Here is a 15,443-nt window from a genome sequence, read left to right on the forward strand (position 1 = left end):
TAAAGGAAATGCTCATATTTTTATAGGATGAAAGGAGTAATACTTTGTATTTAAAATATAAAACCCCATGGGTTGGCCCACGACCTGATCTGACCAACCTGCCAACTTGAAAACCCAATTTTTTATTCGGATTACAAAATTACAACTCTAATCTTCTAATTTTATCGGATCGTATTGACATCCCTAGACACCACATAGTGTAAAATAAAAAGTGGACTTTGGAAATATAAACGAATAAGAAAACAAGAAACTATAGTGGAAAAGGTAATATAATGGTTTGGTTAATTTATTTGTTTTATAACATTCTCATCTATTATATACTGCTACTATTAGAAAATACAAGGTATAGCATATTGGGCTTTAATATTGGGAATGCAGAATGGTTTGGACAATATATCTTTGAAATCTAGGCCCAATTTAAAAAATGAGAGGTTTCGGCATTTTAGGTCATTAGAAATGACAATGCAATGATTTTAGTCTATTAGAAATGGTCACGGCTAGTTCGTTGCCCGACTACCACTTCGAGTTATTTGAGCTCTCAATCAAAGTACCAATTGATACAGATCAAACAGGAGAACTCATCTCAAAAGACTAGCCTCATTTAGTCTATATATATCCCACACCAGTTGTTCTCATCTCATAACCAATATGAGAATTGAGTCCGTAACATAGTCGTAGAAAATTAATTAGTTGTGAGAAGAGACATCAATCATCCCCGCTAAATAAAAGCAAGAGAAGAAAAATAGAAATACTAATTTAAATCTCCATTGACAGACTGTTAGCAAATCTTCTTCACATCATGCCCTCCATCTCCCAATCACCACCACCTCCTTCAAATCTTCAACCACACACATTAATCAATCATGGCGTCCTCCCAGACCCAAACTCACCGCTATTTCATCGCGCTCCTTCTCCTCTCCGCCGCATTCCCCCCCTCCTCCTCCTCCGACGACGCAAAATTCGCCAAATCCCTAATCCAATTCAAACAGTCCCTCACCAACGCCGCCGCGCTTGACGGCTGGCTCGAGCCAGCCGGAGCCTCCGCTCGCCTCTGCTCGCGCAACACCCCGCTCTGGAGCGGGTGCATCTGCCTAAACGGCTCCTTCGTCGGGCTGCGCCTCGTAGGCATGGGCCTCGGCGGAGCAATCGACGCCGAAGCCCTCGCCGAGCTGCCGCTCTACACCTTCAGCGTGGCGCGGAACAACTTCACGGGGCCGATGCCCGATCTGGGGAGGCTGACGAGGCTGAGGAGCCTGTACCTGTCCGACAACGGCTTCCGCGGCGAGATTCGGGGGGATGCGTTTGCGGGGATGAGGAGCGTCAGGAAGGTGGTTTTGGCCGGGAATTACTTCTCGGGGGATATTCCGGCGTCGTTGGTGGAGCTGCCGAGGCTGGTCGATTTGCGGTTGCAGGATAATATGTTTGGCGGGAGGCTGCTGGAGTTCCGGCAGGCTAATTTGACGGGGAATTTCTCGAACAATAGGCTGCGGGGATCGATACCGGCGGCGCTCAGCGGCCTGAATGCTACCTCTTTTTATGGTTAGTTTTCGTCGATGAGATTGCATGTTTGTTAACAAGATAATTATTCTAAGTCGTCTCGTAACTTTTAAAATAAGTGAATTAAACTACTCCCTCCCTCCGTCCCCCCAACATATGTAATAAAAATTGAGTTGAAATAGTTACTGACATATGAGTTCTATTTTTATATATAAGTTCTATAATAAAATGTGATGAGTTAGTGGAATATGAGGTGTATTATCAAAAGTAAAAGTGAAATAGAACAATTAATAAAAGTCGGACCAAAATAAAAAAACTGGTACATATAATGGGGATGGAGGAAGTATAACTTTTATACTTTCGTGCAATGTCTAGACGATTAAAATCCAATAAAATTTGTCACTTTAATCATAACTTTTGATTGACTTTAGAATGTGTTCACCAATATTATACATTATGGTGGTCATATCATATCTAGATGATTATGTACAGTGGTGAACGCAAGAAATTGTTTTGGTAGACTATACATTACAAATTTTGAGATATTGATTTCAATACGTATCATAGGGGCTTTTGCATAATATACAATGTATATTGGCAATATCGCCACAATACAACTAAACGGAGAAATTAAGCAAAATATTTTATTTTATGACAAAAATTACTCTCTGATAAATTTCTTAATTATTTACTTCTGCAAAATTTCAGACTACTATACAATTTAGGATAATGATAGAATGAGTAGTTATGGAATTGTGAAACTTATTCAAGAATATTTGACCTAATAATTGTATTTCAAAATAATTTTGTAGTTATAAACATCATGGGACTGAGTCATTATGTAGGTGGTGCCCATGTTGTACACTTCCAGCAGGTCAAACACCAACTAATTAAAGCCGCGTGACATCATCCTTAATTAGTTACCATCTTCAAAATATTATGATTGCACTTAAAATTTACAATATTAGTTTTGTTTAATGTTATAAAATGTTTGGAAACATAATCAGGAAATCCGGACCTATGCGGCACACCCTTAGCCCCATGCAAAACCAGAAAGCATTTCCCCAAAATACCTGTTGGGTTTTGGTGTGGCTGGACCAACCATCGGCCCAAGTCATTATTGAGGACCGAACTCGATTAAGCTCGGCTAACACCGAACTCGATTAAGCTCGGCTAACACCGAACTCGATTAACCTTCTCCAACACCGAGCTCGATTAAGCTCGGCTACCAACCGTTGTATTTGAACAGCTCGTTCAGTTACAACGACTAGTTTTTCAGTTTTCAGTTTCACATCTTGTTTTTCTCCATATATTCGTGTGATTCAAGAAACTAGATAGAGAAGTGAATACACTTTGTGATTCTTGAGCTAGCTAGGTGAGTGATCCACAATCGAGTTGTTTTCTCCGATTGAGTAGCGAGCTAAGTGATAGTGTGTTGTAATCGCCTTCGTTTGTTTTGTATTCGTAATAATATCGTCCCACATTTGTTCGTGAATCTCGCGTCGATTCTGTATTTGATTCTTCAAATTGGCGCCGTCTGTGGGAAAAGAAATCGGCGCGATGTCTACGGCGAAATTCGAATTGGAGAAGTTTACGGGCAAGAATGACTTCGGTCTATGGAGATTGAAGATGAAGGCCGTGATGATGCAACAAGGGCTTTGGGAAATCGTCAAAAATGGGGAGGCCGACACCGCCAAGGGTGCGGATGAAAAGGTCGATCCAAAGGCTCAAGAACTTCAACAAAAGGCGTATAGCACTCTGATCCTGAGTCTCAGCGATCGAGTCCTGAGGGAGGTTTCGAAGGAGGAGACCGCTGCGGCAGTATGGAGGAAGCTTGAGTCCATCTATATGACGAAGTCTCTTGCAAATCGCCTTCATCTGAAACAGAAGCTTTTCACCTTCCAGATATCAGAGGCGAAGAGCATCTTGGAGCAGCTCGAAGATTTTGGTAAATGCATGGATGATCTGGAGAACATCGATGAGCAGATCAAGGATGAAGATAAAGCACTTATGCTTCTCAATTCATTACCAAAGAGCTTCGAACAATTCAAGGACGCTATACTCCTTGGAAGAGACTCCAAGATCACCTATGAAGAGGTGTATTCGGCCCTGAAATTGAAGGATTTTCAGAGTTCTTCAACAAGACTGCGTGATCAGGCTGGGGAAAGCTTGAACGTGAAAGCCAATATCAAGAAACCTGAAAAATGGAAGAGGCAGGGTTCTGAAAAATGGAAAGGAAAAGGCCAAAGGGAGTGGGATCAGAAGGAGTCCAGGTCTTGCAACTATTGCAAGAAACCTGGGCACATCAAGAAAAATTGCTGGGCCTTAAAGAAGAAGCAGGCTGATGGCAATTCTGATCAGAACACTGCTGACTGTGCAGCAGATTTGGAGCCGGCTCAGGTCATGAATGTGACTGAGAGGCCCATTGCAGACTCTTGGATCGTGGACTCCGGGTGCTCTTTCCACATATGCAGCCACAAGAATTGGTTTGAGAACCTGACTGAAGCACAGGGATCAGTCTTGCTCGGCAACAACCAGGTGTGTGTTGTTAAAGGCATTGGTAATATTCGTTTTAAGGTGCATGATGGTTCTATTAAATTGCTGACTGAAGTAAGGTATATACCTACTATTAAGAGGAACCTTGTATCTGTTGGTGTGCTTGAAATGAAAGGATTTTCTTGTGTATTTTCTGGTGGGAGTATGAGGATTATGAATGGTGGTGCTATTGTTATGTCAGCCTCTAGGATAAATAGATTATATTATCTGGAGGCTGAGGTCATTGTGGGAGATTCCTATGTTGCTGAGGAACAGAATCTGGTGTTGTGGCACAAGAGATTAGGCCATGTGGGTGATAAAGGGCTCAAAGAATTGATCAAGAAGGGCGTTTTTGCATGTGATGATAGGGAGAGTGTAAAAATGTGTGAGTCTTGCTTACTGGGAAAGGGAAAGAAATTGCCTTTTGGCTCAGGAAAGCACAACTCCACAAGACCTCTGGATTATTGTCACAGTGATCTATGGGGTCCTAGCCCGGTTAATTCCATAGGTGGTGGAAGGTACTTCTTGAGTGTAGTAGATGACTATAGCAGGAAGGTTTGGGTATGGATCCTCAAGGAGAAATCAGACACATTCAGCAAGTTCAGTGCATGGTACAAGGCAGTTGAAGTTGAGAAAGGGCATGGCTTGAAGTGTCTGAGGACAGACAACGGGCTTGAGTTCCTATCAAGGGAATTTGATAACTTGTGTGTTGCAGAGGAGTTGGAGATCTCAGAACCAAGCACCTATAAGGAAGCTATTGGCAGCAAAGACAAAGAGAAATGGAAAATGGCTATGAAGGATGAGATAGACTCTCTCATCAAAAACAAAACTTGGATCCTAGTTCTCAGATCACAGATTCAACAAAGACCTATCTCTTGCAAATGGATTTACAAGAAAAAGGTGGAGGCCTCTGAGAATGATAGTATCAGATACAAGGCTCGCTTGGTTGCAAGGGGTTTCACACAGGAGGAGGGGATAGATTACACCGAGGTCTTCTCTCCTGTGGTGAAACACAGCTCAATAAGGATACTCTTGGCAATTGTGGCTCGGAGAGATTGGGAATTGCAACAACTTGATGTAAAAACAGCTTTTTTGCATGGTGAGTTGGAGGAGACAATCTATATGGAGCAGCCACAAGGATTCATAAGGCCGGGAGATGAGGATAAGGTCTGTTGTTTGAAGAAAAGCCTCTATGGACTGAAACAAAGCAGCCGGCAGTGGTACCTGACTTTTGACAGACAGATGGAGAGACTTGGCTTCAAGAAATCTGCCTTTGATAGCTGTGTTTACATAAGGTACAAGGGAGGTAAAGCTGTTGCTTACTTGTTACTTTATGTGGATGATATGCTTGTGGCAGGCCCTAGTAAGGCAGGTGTGAAGCAAGTGAAGGAGGATTTGGAAGAAGCTTTTGAAATGAAGGACTTGGGAAATGCAAAGAGAATTCTTGGCATGGATATCATAAGAGAGAGAGCTGCTAGGAAGTTATGGTTGATGCAGCATAGCTACATCAAGAAGATGTTAATCAAATTTCAGATGATTGACTCTAGAAAGGTATCAACTCCAACAAGTCCACACTTCAAACTCTCTGTCAGTCAGAAACCAGCTAATGATCAGGAAAGGAAGTTGATGTCTAAGGTGCCTTATGCAAGTATTGTTGGGAGTATTATGTACATGATGTTGTGTACTCGGCCTGATCTGTCACATGCCACAAGCCTGACCAGCAGATACATGGCAGACCCGGGTAGCACACATTGGCAAGCTTTGAAGTGGATAATGAAGTATTTGGTGGGCACACAAGATTTGGGATTGTTGTTCTGCACAGCAGACGGTGAGGATGAGCTCATAGGCTACTGTGATGCAGACTATGCTGCAAATATTGATAGCAGAAAATCCCAATCTGCCTATATCTTCAAGCTCTTTGGTACAGCAATCAGTTGGAAGTCTAATCTCCAATCTGTGGTTGCGCTCTCTACAACGGAGGCAGAGTATATATCCTTAGCAGAAGCGGTCAAAGAAGCTAAATGGCTAAAGGGAATATTGGGGGATTTTGGTGTGGTGCAAGAGGCTGTAACTATCTTGTGTGACAGCAACAGCGCCATTAGCTTGGCCAAGCACCAGACTTTCCATGAGAGAAGTAAGCACATCGACATCAAACTTCATTTTGTAAGAGATGAGATAAGCAAAGGCGTGGTGGCAGTCAAGAAGGTCCACACCTCTGAAAATGCAGCTGACATGATGACTAAACCCCTACCAAGTGCTAAGTTCGAGCATTGTTTAGACTTGGTTAACTTGACTGCAAGAAGATGAGGGAATTTTGGTGAAGGTGGAGTTTTGGCTGGCCGGATGGTGGATGCAGCCAAGGTGGAGATTTGTTGGGTTTTGGTGTGGCTGGACCAACCATCGGCCCAAGTCATTATTGAGGACCGAACTCGATTAAGCTCGGCTAACACCGAACTCGATTAAGCTCGGCTAACACCGAACTCGATTAAGCTCGGCTAACACCGAACTCGATTAACCTTCTCCAACACCGAGCTCGATTAAGCTCGGCTACCAACCGTTGTATTTGAACAGCTCGTTCAGTTACAACGACTAGTTTTGGCTCGATTAAGCTCGGCTAACACCGAACTCGATTAAGCTCGGCTAACACCGAACTCGATTAACCTTCTCCAACACCGAGCTCGATTAAGCTCGGCTACCAACCGTTGTATTTGAACAGCTCGTTCAGTTACAACGACTAGTTTTTCAGTTTTCAGTTTCACATCTTGTTTTTCTCCATATATTCGTGTGATTCAAGAAACTAGATAGAGAAGTGAATACACTTTGTGATTCTTGAGCTAGCTAGGTGAGTGATCCACAATCGAGTTGTTTTCTCCGATTGAGTAGCGAGCTAAGTGATAGTGTGTTGTAATCGCCTTCGTTTGTTTTGTATTCGTAATAATATCGTCCCACATTTGTTCGTGAATCTCGCGTCGATTCTGTATTTGATTCTTCAATACCCTTCATCGCCGCCGCCCTCGCCGGAGCCGCACTCTCGGCCTTCATAACCCTCACCGTCGTCCACCGCCGCCGCCCAAAGCATCTCAAGTACTCGAAATCCATGGACGGCTTCCCCATGGAGGACCCAAAACCGCCAAACAAGAAGAAAAAACAAGACCAAAGACTATGCTTCGTCAACCACAACATCGAGAGGTTCGAGCTCGACGACCTCCTCCGAGCCTCCGCTCAAGTCTTGGGAAGCGGCAGCTTCGGCTCCTCCTACAAGGCTGCCCTCCCCGGCCGCCACTCCTACGTCGTTAGGAGGTTCCGGAGGATGAACAACCTAAGCAGAGAGGATTTCTCATCTCACATGGCCAGGCTAGGGCGCCTCTCCCACCCTAACCTCGTGCCCCTCGTCGCCTTCCATTACACGAGGGACGAGAAGCTTCTCATCACGAAGTTCATCGAAAACGGCAGCCTAGCTAGCCACCTCCATGGTAAATGAGAGCAGCACAAAACATATCTTAAAGTTCTGAAATTCTCATTTTAAAATAGTTCTCAGTTGAACTACTCCTACTCACACTTTTTCTATGATTCTAAACAGGAAATAGAGGCTCTGGCCGACCGGGTCTGGATTGGGCAACATGTCTAAGGATAATCAAAGGCGTGGCGAGAGGGTTAGCCTATCTGTATAGAGAGCTCCCTACATTATGCTTGCCTCATGGCCATCTCAAGTCTTCCAATGTTCTGCTACACACCAACTACCAGCCCCTAGTAGCAGACTACGCGTCGGCACCGGTCATGGACAAGGGCCATGCTGAGCAGCTCATGGCGGCCTACAAGTCGCCTGAGTCCACGGAGAGCGAGGGAGTGACAAGGAAGACAGATGTGTGGAGCCTCGGGATTCTTATACTCGAGGTGCTGACTGGCCAGTTCCGGGCTAGCTATCTGAAACAGGGGAGGTGGCCTAGCTCGGATTTGGCTACCTGGGTTGGGTCGGTCGTGGGGGAGGAGTGGGCGGCTGAGGTGCTCGATAGGGACATGGGCGGCTCAGCAGTCGGGTTGCTGAAAATCGGGAAGCACTGCTGCGAGTGGGATGTGGAGAGGAGGTGGGATATGAGGGAGGCAGTGGAGAGAATTCAAGAATTGGAAGAGTGATGAGTGATGACCAATTTAGTTCATATTTTTACCTTTGTTGTACAAACAAAAGTTTTATGAAAAATGAAGGAAACCAACAAAACACCATGAAAATGAGTTTTCTCATTCTATAACATTTATTTTTGTTTTACAAAATACAGACAACATACACACAAAGACTCAGAGGTGGAAAAAGAAAATGTTGAAAAAAAGTTCGGCCCTGTTCGTACGAAACAAGAACCTCACGAGGCATGTCGCGCATGCCTCGTGAAACCTAAAATCTTTACATAAAATCAAAAGTATATTCACTGAAGGAAAAAAAGAGCAGTGTTGGACTTCTATTAACAGCTAACATTATCTTTATGTCGTCGTTTCAACTCTCCATGCTTGATGTCGAAGATTCTTGGTAACTCAAATCCTCCTGCAACAGAGTTCATTTGTTAGTATGAATGCTTATGATCCATAAATGACATAAATTCACCTACTTTGGAAATGGAAACTTGACTATGGCAGGGTGAATGCATGCTGTATGGCACAGAATAACAATCTTCTGCAAGATCTCTGAGTTTGTTGAGTTCGGGGAGCACTTCTTTCCCAAGATCCGGGCGGTCTTTCCGCCTAAGCTCAGCACACCTGAGTGATATCTTGGCAAGGGACAAGGCTTCTTCATAAGGCCAATCGGGTACAGATGGGTCGAGCATCTCAGCAAAGGTCCCTTGGTCGACAGCTCTTCCAACGTGATGGCTCAACCCCATGGGAGGCTTGGACGTGAGGATCTGTAGAAATATGATTCCTAGCGAGTATATATCAGATTTCACACCAAGCATACCCGTTTGCTGATACTCTGGATCAATGTAGCAGAAGGTCCCGGCTGTGGATGTCATCCGATATTGAGTGACATTGTCAGCCACGGATGGAGGGACGAGCCTGGCCAGGCCGACATCACTGATCTTGCTGACATAGTTCCGGTCAAGTAGGATGTTGGCAGGCTTCAGGTCACGGTGCACCAGGGGCTCGGGTTTGGTTTGGTGGAGGAAAAGCAAGCCAGTCCCAATCTCAGCAGCGATCCGGAACCTATTCTGCCAAGACACCGGTGGAGTCTTGCCACGCTGAAATAGACAGTCTTCTAAGCTTCCGTTCGACATATACTCATACACTAGGCATCCATACTCCGGACATGCGCCTAGAAGTAGGACCATGTTCGGGTGTCGTATGCAGCTCAGAATCTCAACCTACCGAATCCAACAATACACCAACACAAATAAGCAGAACAAGAGGCAAAGTATTTAATAATATAGGGAGTGGTTCGGTTGAGAACTATTTTTAAATGAGAACATTGAGAACTATCAGTTGGAAGAACAAACCATATCAGTTGGCAGTACAAACATATCAGCTGCTCCAACTGATGTACTGGCAATTGATAGTTCTCAAAGTTCTCATTTTAAGATAGTTCAGAAATGATCCATATACTATCTTATATATACCTCTTGGTTAAATTGTGATCTTCCATGAGTTGCATCGGGGCGAAGGACTTTTACTGCACACGGAGTATGGTCCAAATAACACTTGTAAACGGGGCCATACCCACCTTCTCCAATCTTTCTTGACTGTGCAAAATACTCAGTAGCAACCTCAATCTCCTCGATCGTGTACCTCCTGTACCTGCAGTCTGCCTGAATAGACCTACCCTTTTCTTCGGTCTCTTTCAATGCCCTCATTTCTGCGGTGATTCTCTTTTGAGCTTCCAACTCCGCTATCCTTTGAGCGGCTTCAGCATGCTCGAGTGCTGCCTTAGACTTAGCCTTCTCTTTTTCCGCAACAGCCAATGCTGTTTCTTCAGCAATTCGCGCCTCTTCTAACCTCCTCTGTTCGTCCATTTTCCAGCGCTGCAGCTCTTTCGCCTACAATACGCAAGAAAAGATTATGACACGCGATCAAAAAGGGAAGCCGGCATGAAAGCAATACCTTCTCTCTTGCTGTGAGAGCCTCTTTGCATGCACTGCTATACATATCCATTGTCTGCTTCAGCTCCTGCTTTAACCTTCTCATTTCCGCTTCAACATCATCCTGCCACACAAAGAAGTCAGTCTCGGTTTTGAATATGTGAGGCGTTACACAATCTATATAACAGCCTCACCATATTTTGTGGAGTGAAGCCTTTGTCGTGTTCAGGTGAACCGGAGGAGAAGTCTATTGGCGACAAAACGTCTACTGATTTGCGTCCGAGATTCCAGGAGTCGAAGCCTTGATAATCCACATCGGAGATCCCAGAGAGACGAGGAGGCGTTGGGCCATCAAGGAAGTCAATGGAAGTAGGGAACACATCCACACTTCTCCTTGAGCTGACAAACGAAATATCAGTATCCGGTGGAGAGATGTCATAAGCCCTCCCATTCGGACCTCTCCTTGAAGTGAATGGGGACCTGTTTGCACCATTCATAAAAAACTAAATCAATGTTGGTTTCTTTTTCTTTATCATATGCATTATGCTTTTGAACATGCGACGATCATACTTGAACGTGGCGTCACTTAGCCTGCTTGAGCGCGGGGATTGCTCAGATCCATGGCGTGAGTTTGCTGAAAAGGAACCTGTGATTTGTTCATAGAAAATATCAAGATAGTTATTTCAAGACAGATGAAGAAATGTATAAAGGACTGACTTCTAGAAGTGGTGTTTGAATGCAAAGAATTCTGCTCGACCGCGTTGTTTTGTTTGATGCTGGCTTGAAGCAATATCTGGTTACGAAGTTGGCTGGAAGGAGGCGGGCGAGAGGAGGCTTTCGTGGACGAGATCTTCCCCTTGTGGATCACGTAAATCGTGCAGAAATCTGGTGCATTTTTTAGTACAGTTCCAGGGACATCTTTGGCTTTAAATCTGGTTGGTTTATTTGTAAAGATATTATTCATAATGAAGTCAGTGTTTGTATCAAAGAGAGAAAATAAATGCACCTGAAGATGTTTCCTTTATTTGTGGCGCCAAGAACAAGCATGTCGATTGCGTTCTGCCTCGTGAATTCGATGAGAGCTTTCGTGACGTCTGCTTCGTCCAACACAACCTCGTGGCGCTGTATCTGGAAAAGAAACAAGAAACTCGGATCAATTGTTTTTGTTTTTGTTTTTGTTCTGTGTGTACGTTAGAAATGTGGAAACGGACATCTTTTCGCGTGCAGAGGACACGGAGAGGAAGGAAGAGCTCTTTCAAGTGTGGATCGTCGTCGATTTCCTCGCCGCCATCAGAGGCTTGGTTAGGCCCTGCACCAAACCAATTTAATGAATGTTGCCTTGATAGTTATAAAAGGATAAAATATCATCCAGCTAATTACATTCGCATAAATATTCTTTTTCCTCATTTTCATCTCTCTTTATGCAATTGTGATTAGCTGGACACACCATATGAAAATATGTCCGGACCACTGAATTTTTACACGAGAGAAAGAGAGAGATGGCATACATGGGGAGGACAAAGGGGATCCGGATTGTTTGAGTCGGACGTGGACCAAAATAACAGTCTGGCCTTTGACAAGGATATTGTCGGTAGCCCATTTGAGGGCGATTTGGCTGCCTCTGTCCTTGTCGATGGCCACAGCGACTAGCCGCGTCGTCACCGGAACCATCTTGTCTGCAGAATTTGACGGCGGAGGCCACATTTTTTGTTATGTTTCTATATGTTCCAAATCCTCGGCTTCTCTGTCTGAAATGAACATCACATTCTCTCTCTATTCCTCACACTTACTCTCTCTCTCCTTTTTTCCAATAGAGATGTGTTAGGGGAGCTCCATCTTTAACGGGTGTATTTTAATTTGACTTCATTGGAATAGATTCCATTGGTTAGTGTTGCTTCTGTTAACAGAAATCTAAAGAGGGAATTTTAACTATATCCACTTCTATTTCTTCAATAATATGATTCTAAATCAACTACAACTCTTTAAATAAGACACCATTTTATAACTTAAGAAAAAAAAAATAGGTCATTAAAATAAGTCTATAGCTTAACCAGTTTTGCTTCAACTTATAAGAAACCAAACAAATTTACCCCAATATCATTACTACTATTAGTATCATAAAATCAATGACTTACATGTAGAATCCATGTCTTTCTTAGCAACAAGAGAAATATACGTCACAAAATGGTGAACGGCAGTTATAGGGACCAGCTGGAATGGATCGTTAGGGCCGGGAACTGGGTTACTCCGTCCTTCACATATACAAGACCTGGCCGCAGTGTAAATCTTTTCCCAAAATTCATGTTCAAGAATGTCTCCATCTGAAAATGTTGCAACCGTTTTGGACCTTGCAACATCCCACCCAAGGTCAAACCCCACCCGAGCTCATCTTCTGGAGTATCAGACATTGTCACTGCCCACTGCAGGTGCCCGGGGTTGGAGTTTTTGGTCTCTATCCAGCCTCCTATCCTTGTACTGTCCTCAATTTCTGAGTTTAACATCAGAGCAATGGAGCCATTAGAGTTACGTATTGGTTGATCTTCCTCCTGTGCAGACGTCTCTGAAAATCTGTAACGTCTAAATCTGCTCAGGGGGAATGCCAATGCTCCAAGGTTGATATTTTGACCTGATGGCTGGGAGACTCTGTGCACACCCAAAAGTGAAAGCTTCGTGTTTCTAGAGAGATCCCAGACAATCTGTCCAAGCGTACTCAAGGAACACCCTAATCCATCTGCATCATCCTGCATTGAAAAATTGGATACAAACTGCGCCATAGAGGCAACTATGTTCATTTTTCTCACAGCTATACCGATGGCACTGCCACTATGCTGATACAGAAATGGAGGTCCACTATCAGAATAGCTAGTTACTCCCCTTTCCTGCAAAAAGGATGAGCTATTATTTATACGAGCAAAAGAGGAAGAAAGCAACATTTCCTGAGAAGACAGGAAGAGCAGCACAAATACGAAAGCCCAGAAAACAGAACGGTAAGTAGACAGTCACCTGATGAGTACTTGTTGGGTGAGCAACATCTCTGCATTGTGCACCCATTGGTATTGCAACGGCAGAGAACCAATCACTAAAATGTGCAGCATAGAGAATTTTTGCAAGCGAAAGTGAACCACCCAGCATATCACCTTGACCTTTACCATTGGCAGAAAATTCTGCTACAAGTTTATCCTTCTCCCTTACATCAGTTTCAAATCTCAGTCTTGCATCAATACCATTTCTAATAGCAGATCTTTGAACGGCATCATATTTCTGCTCGTCAACACCATCCATAACGAAGAAAGCCCCTAGTACATCCACATTTCCCCTCACATGAGTGCCGGATTCCTGGAATGGACTTCCCTTGGAAGATTTATAGAAAGTGAGTAGCCTTTCTACCTTGTCTTGCCTATCCCTGAGTTTCATGATATCTGAAAAGGCTTCCCTTTGTAACCGCTTCAAGATATCAATCTGTAAATCACACCATTTGAATAGTTTTTAATGCCCCATCTCATAGCTGTTCCAACCAACAAACAATCAGCCCACAATGAAACAAGTGATTTAAGAATTATAGTCAAGGTTAAAGTGCTGCACAGGTATCCAAACATTTTAACGATTCAGTGCTGCTAGTACATAAACTAATAAAGCAGAAAGGCGAAAGTCCATCGTTCTACCATCACAATGCCTTAATGGCAACTGTATATACAAGAAAACAAAGGAAAGAAATTGTTTTTTCTATCCTAATACTTCCTCCAAGAAATAGCATTAAACCAATGCAAAGAGATTAAACTAATTTCCTCTACATGAAACTTCTTTTGAGTGTGCCGGAACTATGGGGGAGAGAAAACTTTCAACCCAAAACATGCACACTCGGCTGAGCTCTATCATGGCAGAAGAGTTTAATTATTCCTAAATAGTCAACCCTTCGTTTTCTCATCTACATTTCCTAATGTGAAGAATTTACTATCATGACAATCCATAATCATACGCAGTTTAAACTATTACAGGGGACAAACAGAGCATTGTAAAAAGTTGTTTTCCATTCACATATATTCAACCTATTACAGAGGCACAAACAGAGCCCTGTAAATAGTTGTTTTCCATTCACATATTTTCAGCAGGCAAATCCCACTGTAATTAAAAATGGGAAGAACAGACATTAGCTCCCGAATCAAAAATCACCAAACCAAAATGCAAATAATAATCTCATCATATAACAACGCATGCGAAGTTGAACAAATCCGAAATTGAGGGTGTACCGGGCTGCGGCGGCGGCCGGAGTTAAGGAGGCTGTGAGCCAAGTCTTGCGCCGTTGTGGCGAGCCGTTTGAGCTCATCGACTAATATTGTTAGAGGCTCCATTCTGACTTTCAAATTTTCGAACCCTCCTCAAATGTATCAATTAGGCAGAGCACTGCTTAATTTCGGTTAAAACCAGAAATTCTCCAAATTTTTTGGCCAGACCGAACCAAAACCGAAATACTTGCTCCACCGAACAGATATCGATAAATTTGGCCCTGGAGTGGACAAACAAGCGACTGAAAGGCTCAGCTGTTTCGAACTCAAATAATTTGTTCAACGCAATTTCTATCAATGTAATAATATTAAAACGAATATGCGAAATGCACTACGAAAATTTGAAAGCTGAATAGTATGAAGAAATTGCAACATTGCCACTTTCTCCCGGTAAAAACATTCCTATCACATTTTTTCAAACAAAGCTTCTGATACTGTAAGTCAGCTCTTCTCAATTCTTGCTGGCAAAATTATACTGTTATTAACTTGATACCGAGGAATTGATAACAGCAAAAAAAGCATTTGAAAATTCAAGATTAAATTGAAATTAAAACACTACCAAAATATTAAACCTGGCTATGGCCTATGAGTGCACTTCAGTTAAGAGCAGAGAGAGAATGGCATACTCGCAGGCGGAGAGAGGTGACCGCGTAACGACGACGGCGAGAAGCGATAGGCGACCGGAAATGGAAGAAGAGAGAGAGAAAGGGGTAGAATTTTCGTTTCAACCAAACCCTTAATTTTTAGAAGTGGGCCCCAAAAATTTATTTTTAAAATAAGAAAATTGCAATTTAAATCAAAGCTTATTTTGATTTGCAATTCCTAAATTATACTCCATTCTCCATAACTAATTTTAATATATGGAGTAGTACAATTTACAATTATTCCACATAAGTAATTTTTAGTGAAATTGGAAGTGCTATGAAAGCTGAATTAGCTATAATTCACACAATCACATGAGCGTGATCTTTGGGGTTCGATTTGCAAGATTCTATATAACAGTCGTTTGAAGGATTATACTTAGTAATTTAGTCAGTTTTATCCTAATACTATATAACAATTGCAGATAGCA

At 43.0% G+C, this 15,443-nt stretch overlaps 3 protein-coding genes across 8 annotated transcripts; 1 reads left to right on the forward strand and 2 right to left on the reverse strand.

Moving 5' to 3' along the window:
* Positions 1-821: 821 nt before the first annotated feature.
* On the forward strand, positions 822-8,263 carry LOC121782080 (probable LRR receptor-like serine/threonine-protein kinase At4g31250). Its single transcript, XM_042179782.1, has 4 exons — positions 822-1,539; positions 2,505-2,573; positions 7,032-7,505; positions 7,613-8,263. The coding sequence occupies exons 1-4, from the start codon at positions 864-866 to the stop codon at positions 8,164-8,166; spliced, it is 1,773 nt and encodes a 590-aa protein (XP_042035716.1). The 5' UTR covers positions 822-863; the 3' UTR covers positions 8,167-8,263.
* Positions 8,249-12,356, reverse strand: LOC121782077 (U-box domain-containing protein 35-like). Of its 2 annotated transcripts, XM_042179776.1 has the most exons (11): positions 12,224-12,356; positions 11,597-11,764; positions 11,300-11,397; positions 11,095-11,216; positions 10,806-11,020; positions 10,659-10,734; positions 10,283-10,568; positions 10,111-10,212; positions 9,630-10,046; positions 8,631-9,377; positions 8,249-8,566 (listed from the first exon to the last, which is right to left on the reverse strand). In XM_042179776.1, exons 1-11 carry the CDS (start codon positions 12,234-12,236, stop codon positions 8,519-8,521), a joined length of 2,292 nt encoding a protein of 763 aa, XP_042035710.1. In that variant the 5' UTR covers positions 12,237-12,356; the 3' UTR covers positions 8,249-8,518. The 2 variants fall into 2 exon arrangements, with proteins under 2 accessions (XP_042035710.1, XP_042035709.1); XM_042179775.1 differs by lacking the exon at positions 12,224-12,356 and having other exon boundaries at positions 11,597-11,941.
* On the reverse strand, positions 12,110-15,116 carry LOC121782078. Of its 5 annotated transcripts, none has more exons than XM_042179778.1 (4): positions 14,998-15,116; positions 14,336-14,592; positions 13,092-13,547; positions 12,110-12,967 (listed from the first exon to the last, which is right to left on the reverse strand). In XM_042179778.1, exons 2-4 carry the CDS (start codon positions 14,435-14,437, stop codon positions 12,287-12,289), a joined length of 1,239 nt encoding a protein of 412 aa, XP_042035712.1. In that variant the 5' UTR covers positions 14,438-14,592; positions 14,998-15,116; the 3' UTR covers positions 12,110-12,286. The 5 variants fall into 5 exon arrangements, with proteins under 5 accessions (XP_042035712.1, XP_042035711.1, XP_042035715.1 ...); XM_042179777.1 differs by having other exon boundaries at positions 14,944-15,094; XM_042179781.1 differs by having other exon boundaries at positions 13,092-13,593; positions 14,944-15,094.
* Positions 15,117-15,443: the final 327 nt, after the last annotated feature.

The sequence above is a fragment of the Salvia splendens genome, chromosome 20, assembly GCF_004379255.2.
Source record: "Salvia splendens isolate huo1 chromosome 20, SspV2, whole genome shotgun sequence".
Lineage (NCBI taxonomy): Eukaryota > Viridiplantae > Streptophyta > Magnoliopsida > Lamiales > Lamiaceae > Salvia > Salvia splendens.